Genomic DNA, 9,836 nt, shown 5'->3' on the forward strand with positions numbered 1-9,836 from the left:
TTAATTAATTAAGATAGTTAATTAACACAGGTTGAACGTAATCAATGTGTGCATGTAAGTGACAGTTATAAAGACTTGATTATGTGCCTTTCAGAAATATCTTAAGCTACTGGTGTTCTTCTACAAAGTTTATGGAAATTATAGCAATCAGATATAAAATTGCATTTCGGCGTACCTCAAATGTATGCCATTATTTTACAAAAGGGTCTGCCTCTGTTGGATTGGAAAAGAAAAATAGATCTCTCTTTAAATAATTAAAATAAAAAATAAAATTATTAAAACTGTCCCTGCATGCATGGCCAGGAACAGCTTCTGAAGCAACTTTATTTGATAGGAAATGGAAACTACATTACTGGTTCAAACAGAAATACTGTTTTTGTGCTCCTGTGCATGGCACATCTTTCAAAATATTGCAACAGTCCGACTATTTTGTGCATTTCATGAAAAATCTTGGCAACATGAAATACATGCTAGGGATTAAGAATTTTTTACTATCTTTCAGTCCTCTTCATCCTGCAGTTTTTGTCATATCAAAAAGAATCCACCCTGTGATACAATGCATGATGGTAAACGGTGACAACGGTTTGTCCATCAAATGTACAAAGAGCTGACATACAGCTTTTGATGTGTTCAGTTTCTGTTTTACTCTACATCAGTGGTGGTTGATCTAAACAAATGCACTTTTTGCTTATTGTCAAGTTGTTGTATTTATCAGTCCAGATTTTCGAGCGTGAGCATCATTATTCAATATTGTGTTTTAAAACTACATTTTTTTCCCCCCCAGGAACAAAAATCTCTTATTTTCGGTTAATATTTGAATTCATTTCATTTCATTTCATTTCATTTATTATATTTATATGCCGCCCTTTTCCTCCGAAGGGGACTCAGGGCGGCTAACAAATCAAATCAGGGAATGGGGGGGGGGGGTACAGACAAAAAATAAAAAATAAACGATACATAACAATACATAATTTAAAAACACACAACAGTCATACCATTCAAGACGGGGGCAACAGCTCTTTAGCCCCAGGCCTGTTGGAAAAGCCAGGTTTTAAGGGCTTTGCGGAAGGCCTGGAGGGTGGTGAGGGTTCGAATCTCCACGGGGAGTTCGTTCCAAAGGGTCGGAGCAGCCACAGAGAAGGCTCTCCTCTGGGTAGTCGCCAGTCGACACTGGCCGGCGGATGGAATTCGGAGGAGGCCCAATCTGTGGGATCTAATCGGTCTAGCGGAGGTGATTGGCAGCAGGCGGTCTCTCAAGTACCCAGGTCCAATACCATGAAGGGCTTTATAAGTGACGACTAGCGCCTTGAAGCGTATCCGGAGACCAATAGGCAGCCAGTGCAGCTCGCGGAGGATAGGTGTTACGTGGGTGAATCAAACTATTACAGCTTCTTGCAATCATTTTTGTTAATTAAACCTTTGTTTTCTCAGATTGAAATCAGTCCACTTGAAAATGCAATTGAAACGATGCAGTTAACAAATGATAAAATTAACAATATGGTTCAGCAACATTTGAATGATCCAAATCTACCTATTAACCCTCTGTCTATGCTGCTAAATGGAATTGTGGACCCTGCAGTCATGGGTGGCTTCACCAATTACGAAAAGGTTTGGTTGGTTTTTGTTCTCTCAGTAGTGATAAATAAAATAAAATAAAATAAAGAGCTTTATGGCAATGACACAACCAAATAAGTTACTAATAAACTGATTAGTAGCCATTACTAGTAGAATGTATTTCATATTTTAAAATTGGGTAATCATTTGCTAATATAACTACTTTTAAAACATTTTTTGTAACAGTTCGTTCAGGTAAGACAGAGAATCACAGAAACCAGAAACTAAGGTGAGCCATTTCTTGTTTGATGAGCGAGTAATGAGGATTAGTAGACAGAAGAGAAAATCAAGGAAAAATTTGTCTGGTCTTGTTTCTTTCTCCTCTTCTCCCCTCTAAATTATTAGACAATCCGAAGATTTAAATCTGATTTGAAAACCATAATTAATCTACCACTGGGGCAGTTGGCTCCAGGGGGTAAGGCTTTGAGGAGAGCCTTTCAGCCACATTTTTACAATGGCTTAATCCAGATGTCATGTGAATCCAGTGGTGGGTTTCAAAAAAATGTTGGAACCTCTTCTGTAGGTGTGGCCTGCTTTCCGGGTCCACTGGTGGAACCTCTTCTAACCGGTTTGGTAGATTTGACGAACCGGTTCTACCGAACTGGTGCGAACTGGTAGGAACCTACCTCTGTGTGAATCTATCAACAGTCAGTAGTGGGCCAGGAGAGCATCAATTAAACCCCAAATTGTGACTCAGTTGGCAGGTTTACAATTGTCAGGTTGTCATTGTGATTTGAAATTACCCATCTATGTTGTGGAAATCTCAAAATCCATGCATCTATGTCATGGTCTACAATTCTGTAAAAGAACAAGAGCCAATACACTTCTGGTTCAAGGCCTCATTATGTTAAGCGGGATTAAATAAATTAGATATAGATTATTACAGTGACTATGTGCTGCTAGGTACAGTAGTAGAATGTTGCAAATGGCTGATAAGGTAAGCCAATAAAAGCACTTTTTCTGACCCTCATGTCCCTCGGATGAGCCGAGGTGGCGCAGTGGTTAAATGCAGCACTTCAGGCTACTTCAGCTGACTGCAGTTCTGCAGTTCGGCTGTTCAAATCTCATCGGCTCAGGGTTGACTCAGCCTTCCATCCTTCCGAGGTGGGTAAAATGAGGACCCGGATTGTTGTTGGGGGCAATATGCTGACTCTGTAAACCGCTTAGAGAGGGCTGAAAGCCCTATGAAGCGGTATATAAGTCTAACTGCTATTGCTATTGCTATAGCCTTAGGCGGCTGTTGTTGGATTCAGTCACCATACCCAGTTTTTTTTTAAATCTGTAATAAAAAAGAATTAATGGCAGGGAATCAGCTTGCTAGACCAAGAGCTGGCTTATATTCCCTAATTAGAATAATGTATTGATATTGAAAAGGCTTAAATTGACCTCAAAGTTTGCAGCAATGATGATTAATTATTGCTAAGTAGACAAAATTATGCTATTTTTACCAGATGAAAATTATTTTATTTAATTATGCTTCCTCAAATGGCCTGTAATAATCTGTGCAGGTATAATTCTGTGACTTTCTAACATACACATTTAGTGTAGAGCTGGCTGGAGAATTCTGGGAATTGAAGTCCACAAGTCTTAAAGCTGCCAAGTTTGGGAACCTCTGATTTAGTGGATCAGAATCTAGCAAAGATCTCACCAGTAAATATAAAGCAAGGTTGTATAAACACAACATGAAGGAGCTTTTAAAAGATTGTTATCATTTATATATTTATTTGGACTCATAAAAATGCCCCTCTCATTAACTATTTTAACTGAAAGGCTTACATTTCACAATGCATGATTCTAATCTTCATTCTCTATGATTGACATGATGACAGTCTTTAATAACAGTTATATTCAATACTACGCCTGTTCAGATATTTACCTCCTTTTGATGTATTAAAATTCCAGGACTATATTTTCAATTGGAAATACAATTGAAATACAATTCAATCTATTTTCTCACCATAAAAATTAAAAAAAAACATTTTAAAACTGCTCTTAACTTTTTATTAAAAGACAGAACTATTTATGAAGTAATGGGTCATCAATGTTTACTAGTCATGGTCAGATATTACTTCCATTATGATTCTGTTTATCATTTGTTTGGAAAACACAAGTAGAGGACTCCTTTATACCAAATCTAAGATTATACTTGGTATAAAAGTTATACTGGCGACGGCTCAGAGATTAATGAAAGATACTCACCTTGTCAGCTGGAGAGTTGAGAGTCCAGGTTTGAAATTTAACCTCTGTGCAAATGGGCTGAGCTCTCCTTACTTGCCCCAGCTCCTACCCGCGTAACAATTCAAAAGCATGCAAATGCAAATAGATTAATAGATAACACTTCCATGGGAAGATAACAGCCATCCATGTGCCTTTGCTATATAGCCATGAGGGCCACATGACCATGAAAATTGTCTTCGGACAATGCTGGTTCCCTCGGCCAAGAAATGGAGATGAGCACCATGCTCTAGAGCCAAGGTGGCGCAGTGGTTAAATGCAGCACTGCAAGCTACTGCTAGATCAGCAGTTCAGCGGTTCAAATCCCACCGGCTCAGGGTTGACTCAGCCTTCCATCCTTCCGAGGTGGGTAAAATGAGGACCCAGATTGTTGGGGGCAATATGCTGACTCTCTGTAAACCGCTTAGAGAGGGCTGAAAGCCCTATGAAGCGGTATATAAGTCTACTGCTATTGCTAGAGCAGTGTTTTTCAACCTTTTTTGTGCAAAGGCACACTTTTTTCATGAAAAAAATCCCGAGGCACACCACCATTAGAAAATGTTAAATTTTTTTAACTCTGTGCCTATATTGACTATATATAAAGTAATTCTCTTGAATCCTCCGCGATTGTTGCTATGGGCGCACGCATGGGACGTCAGTGACGTACCTGCATGCGCTACCTCCCAGCGGTCCCCGCGTTTTTAAAGGCAACCCTGTGTCCCAAAAGCAACTTTCGGGACACACAGAGATGTCCCGAGGCAAAAACACCCGGCGGGTGTTTTTCCCACGGCACATCTTACACTATGCCAGGGCACACTAGTGTACCGCGGCACAGTGGTTGAAAAACACTGCTCTAGAGTCAGACATGACAGACAAGGGAGGCTTTAGCTTTACTGTTATACCAATATTCATTTATTTCACTAATAAAATAGAAATATTGTTCCAAGAAGGCTATTGTTAACATTGGCCCTGTTGGAGGAAGAGACAGCTGAGATAAAACAAGCTCTGATATAACCATCATTAGACTTCCTTCCAAGTCTCCCATGGCTCGGTTGGTAGCAATGGCCCTTAATGAAATGGGGAGAAGAGCACAAGTGAAATAGGGATCTACTAGGTGCCTACTTTTCTACTTCTCAGAAAGATTTCCCTCAGAACCATTGTTAGCGTTAAATATTATGTTTGCCTATTATTATGCGTTGTATAAATTCTATTGTACTAAATAACTGCTCTCTTTTTTCCCCCCATTAGGCTTTCTTTAATGAGAAATACATATATGAACACCCAGAAGATCATGAAAAAAATGAAAAGCTAAAGGATCTAATTGCGTGGCAGGTAAATCAGATTGACAAGGAACCAAATGTTTTTTTTTCAAATAGTTTATTGTCCCTTTTGACAAAAATGAGACATGAAAGAATTCACTCTAGTGCATATGTTTATTACATGAGTTAATTTATTCCATTAGTGATGAAAAAGAATATAGGGATATAAGTTAGACTTCCAGTTGTAAATTATCATATTGGGATAGCAGAAATCTTAATTACAAATATTTCATGGTAAAGCTGTGCTAGATCCAGATTTGAGTACAGCACATGGAAGATATAATTAATAAAATAAAGAGCAGCTTTTCCACAACTTGAAATGAGTTGTGTTTTAATTTCTAAAATCTCACGATAAGTTTGGAATGTATATGTTTTTGAGTTTATTATGAGAACTAATCCAATCTATCTTGTGGGCATCAAGTTAGGGAGCCAAAAAAGGTAAAATCTTAAAAATAAGAAACTAGAATTAATAGACGGTGTTCTCCAAAGAAAGAAAACAGGTGTATTATATTTCAGGTTTATCATTGCTTTCTGCATCATAAAACAGCCTGCCTGAGGCTTCAGAAAATATTGAATATGCTTAAACTTCATTGAACTTTTTAAATGCTTTTTTTAAACCAGGTTTAGTAACTTTCTAGGGATTATGAAATTGTATGGTTCTTCTATATATTCTTGTATTTCAAAATGGGTTTTGACTAGAAATTACTTAATTAAAAAATTAATTACAAATACCGCTGACAGCAGGTTAGTATAAATTAAAAGAGAATAAGAAAAGGGAAGAAGTCTATTGAAGGGGAAAGGTGATTTCAGATGTGAAGTTTGCTATTATAAACCAGAAGAAGTATGAAGTTGATGTTGCAGAAAGAAGTTACATTGATGGAGGGAAAAAAATAAAACCTTGTAATGACTAAATTATTAGAGGATATCTGTAATTCAAAAATATCTATTAAATATAAACGTATGTCATTATAGTGATTTATGTGATGTGCAGATGAGGCCCAATTTCATTATGTAAATGATAAAAATGTAAATGTAAATTGCCAGAGAAATTTGCTCCATTGCATAAAAAGTCCATTACATTGAGGTCCACTAAAGAGAGATTTCACTGTACTTATTTTTTTTTTGTTATTTATTTCTTATTCAAGGAATTTAAAATGAGGATTTAGGTTTATTAACAGTGGTATTTTATGTGAGTTTACTCAGCTGTTTTCATGGGTTAATAATTATGTATTGAATTGCCGCTAAAATTAAAACTTTCATCAATGATTAAAAGAAGTTAAAAATACAAGAATAGGGAGTTAATATCTACAGGATTTATTGTCTGAAATCAACTAGGACATATTTGCAGCAATTGAAAGCTCATAGCAGAAAAAGTCAAAGGATTGAACCAGCATGGCCAAACTTCAATTGATGAGAAAGCACAAGGGCTTAGATTCTAGAGAAAATCATGAAGAAGTCTCTCCATAAGTACATCAAAAAGGAACACAATATTTTCTAGACATTACCATGGATTTGTAACTAATCTTCTCTCACAATTCGACTGAGTAAATAGCCTTAATAGATTATGGATAATCTATTAAGCATGTAACTCAATTTCAACATTTTTGACATGCTGATGCTACAATCTGGATGTAATTAAGAACTGTTATTAATTATTGATTCATCATTGACATGCCTGATGGATTAATTTGGGGTCCATGACTTTTTTATATTTTCATTAAAGACTGAAATGCAAAGGTAGAGGGATTGTTTATGATATTTGCAGATTATATACAATTGAGTGGGATGCATAATTCTCTAGAAAACCAACATAACATTCAAAGATATGTTGCAGAAAAGGGCAGAAAGTCTGTGTAAATTATTATCAATGTAAATATTATCTATTATGTAAATAGCCCACTAGAAGAACTTGAAATATTCTCTATGAGGTGGTTTCAATTTTTAAAAGGGATTGAAAGTTTGTAGCATTTGAAACATCCTGTTAGTTCTTCAGAACCACTTGGACAGGGGTGGGTTTCAAAAATTGTTCGAACCTACTCTGTGGGTGTGGCCTCCTTTGTAGGAGTGGCTTGCCGCCCATGTGACTGGATGGGAGTGGCTTGCCGCCCATGTGACCGGATATGAAGATGCTGCAACACTTGTCAGAACCACCTTAAATTACCTCACACGCAGCACTGGCATGCATAAGAATAGGATGTCAACTTGTTTTTTAAAAGGCATCTTTAGTTTGCGTTAAAACAACTTCAACACATGCAATGTTCTGATTGCACCACAAACGCAGTAGTCATCCTTACCTTTCACAGAGGCACTGAGTTTTATAAATAGGAGCATGATAGTGTAGAATAATCATATCCAAGGACCAGTGGTGGGTTTCAAAAATTTTTGGAACCTCTTCTGTAGGTGTGGCCTGCTTTCCGGGTCCACCGGTGGAACCTCTTCTAACCGGTTCGGTAGATTTGACGAACCGGTTCTACCGAAAAGGTGCGAACTGGTAGGAACCCACCTCTGCACTTGGAGCAATTTGTAGAGAAAGAACTATTCATAGTTTAATATATGTATTTATGGTATTGTTATGCTGTTTTTATGTCCCATTTTTTTAAATCTATTTTGAACTGTGTTTTTAAATTAAATAATTAAAATTAAATTATTTTTGTTAAAAACACAATTCAAAAATAGGATGCAAAAGCAGCATTCCAATATCATAAATTCTGTTAGGGTTGGTGATAGAGCTATGAGAAAATGGTTAGTACCCAAGATAGTACCATGTACTATTTCTTTCACCTGTCTCCATCCAGTTTTCTCAAAGCAGAGGCATTTTGACTATCATTTTTACCATTGTATGCAGAGAGTCACTTGCCACACCCAGTGGCCATTCCACCCAATGATTTATAGCCTTTTGTAGGCATCCAGCCATTGCTGTGGCAATACATCAATAATGAAGACAAGCTTTATATCATAACAGCAAGGCTGGCTGATGCTATGAAATGCTATAAATTGCTATAAATTACAAGAATGGAAAAGGCTTATAGGACAAGGAGTAGAAAAGATGGTAATGTATCGACTATCACCTTCACAAGGTGAAGGTTCATAGGAAGAAACTGCATTTACGGAGCAAGAAACACACTATATTTTGTGAAAAGGAGTCTCTCTTGGTTAAAACTATCTCATCCCACCCCCACCCCCCCGAATGTAGCAAGGCCCACATAGAGCATATTTTGTACAGTTTTGCAAACAGCCAATCCGTTGTGTTGCTCCAGGAATAAATGGATTTGAGGGCTTTTTTTTTAAGACTTGCAGAGAAAAAATGAGAGCCCAAACATACCATATACAGGCAACCCCCGACGTATGACCACAGTTAAGCCAACATTTCTGTTGTTAAGTGAAATATCTGTTCGGTGAATTTTGCCCCATTTTACGACCTTCTTTGCCACAGTTGTTAAGTGAATCACTGAAGTTGACAAGTTAGTAACCTGGTTGTTAAGTGAATCTGCCTTCCCCGTTGACTTTGCTTATGAGAAGGTCTCAAAAGGGGATCTCATGACCTTGAGATACAGCAACGGCAGTGGTGGATTTCAAAAATTGTTCGAACCTACTCTGTGGGTGTGGCCTCCTTTGTGGGAGTGGCTTGCCGCCCATGTGACCGGATGGGAGTGGCTTGCCGCCCATGTGACCGGATATGAAGATGCCAATGACACTTGTCAGAACCACCTTAAATTACCTCACACACAGCACTGGCATGCATAAGAATAGGATGTCAACTTGTTTTTTAAAAGGCATCTTTGGTTTGCGTTAAAACAACTTCAACACATGGAATGTTCTGATTGCACCACAAACGCGGTAGTCATCCTTACCTTTCACAGAGGCACTGAGTTTTATAAATATGAGCATGATAGTGTAGAATAATCATATCCAAGGACCAGTGGTGGGTTTCAAAAAATTTTGGAACCTCTTCTGTAGGTGTGGCCGGCTTTCCGGGTCCACTGGTGGAACCTCTTCTAACCGGTTCGGTAGATTTGACGAACTGGTTCTACCAAATAGGTGCAAACTGGTAGGAATCCAGCTTTGAGCAACAGTCATAAATATGAACCAAATGCCAAGCATCTGTATTTTGATCACATGATTATGGGGATGGTACAAAGGTTGTAACTGTGAAAAACTGTCATAAGTCACATTTTTCAGTGCCGTTAAAACGTTGAACAATCACTAAATAAACTGTTGTAGATCAAGGACTACCTGTAATGAAAAAAGCAAAGTGTTGACTAAGTACTGGAAAGTTGCAAAGGGATTCAATAGGTCCAAGTGGTAGTAAGAAAAGAGATTAATTCTAAAATAAGGGAAGAAATCTCTGATATTTTCTCCTGGGCCTTAGTGAGCAAAAATGGTGTTATTGAGTCTAGTAAGTTGGCTCTGTGGTTCTGAGCACCTTGGGATCATAATTAGAATATATGATGATTCGGGAAGTGACATAATTAAAAAGCTATGGAGTAATTTATGAGTCCACTGATCACTTTTAACAGTATTTTTGTCAGGGCTCCTTCACTTAATAACCAAGAAAGAAACCACTCAACTCCATTTTGCAGAATTACTGATTATAAGTGATGAGAAGCTAAGCAAAGCTGGATCTGAGCAAAAAGGCGCGAAAGCATTTAGATATTAATACCTGATTCATTCCCCTCCCCTTGGTACCCC

General features: G+C 37.7%; 1 protein-coding gene across 3 annotated transcripts in view; it reads left to right on the plus strand.

The window, feature by feature from the left end:
• The window catches only part of DOCK1 (dedicator of cytokinesis 1), a 457,702-nt gene that overhangs the window by 413,598 nt on the left and 34,268 nt on the right, over positions 1 to 9,836 (plus strand). For all 3 annotated transcript variants that reach the window (XM_087725976.1, XM_087725977.1, XM_087725978.1), the window contains exons 45-46: positions 1,432 to 1,608; positions 5,077 to 5,160. In XM_087725976.1, the coding sequence (XP_087582102.1) occupies positions 1,432 to 1,608; positions 5,077 to 5,160 (261 nt within the window). The remainder of the gene's footprint in view (positions 1 to 1,431; positions 1,609 to 5,076; positions 5,161 to 9,836) is intronic.

This window comes from Thamnophis sirtalis, unplaced genomic scaffold (genome assembly GCF_051295495.1).
Source record: "Thamnophis sirtalis isolate CommonGarterSnake01/CBP01778 unplaced genomic scaffold, rThaSir2_p1.2 scaffold_11, whole genome shotgun sequence".
Taxonomy (NCBI): Eukaryota; Metazoa; Chordata; class Lepidosauria; order Squamata; family Natricidae; genus Thamnophis; species Thamnophis sirtalis.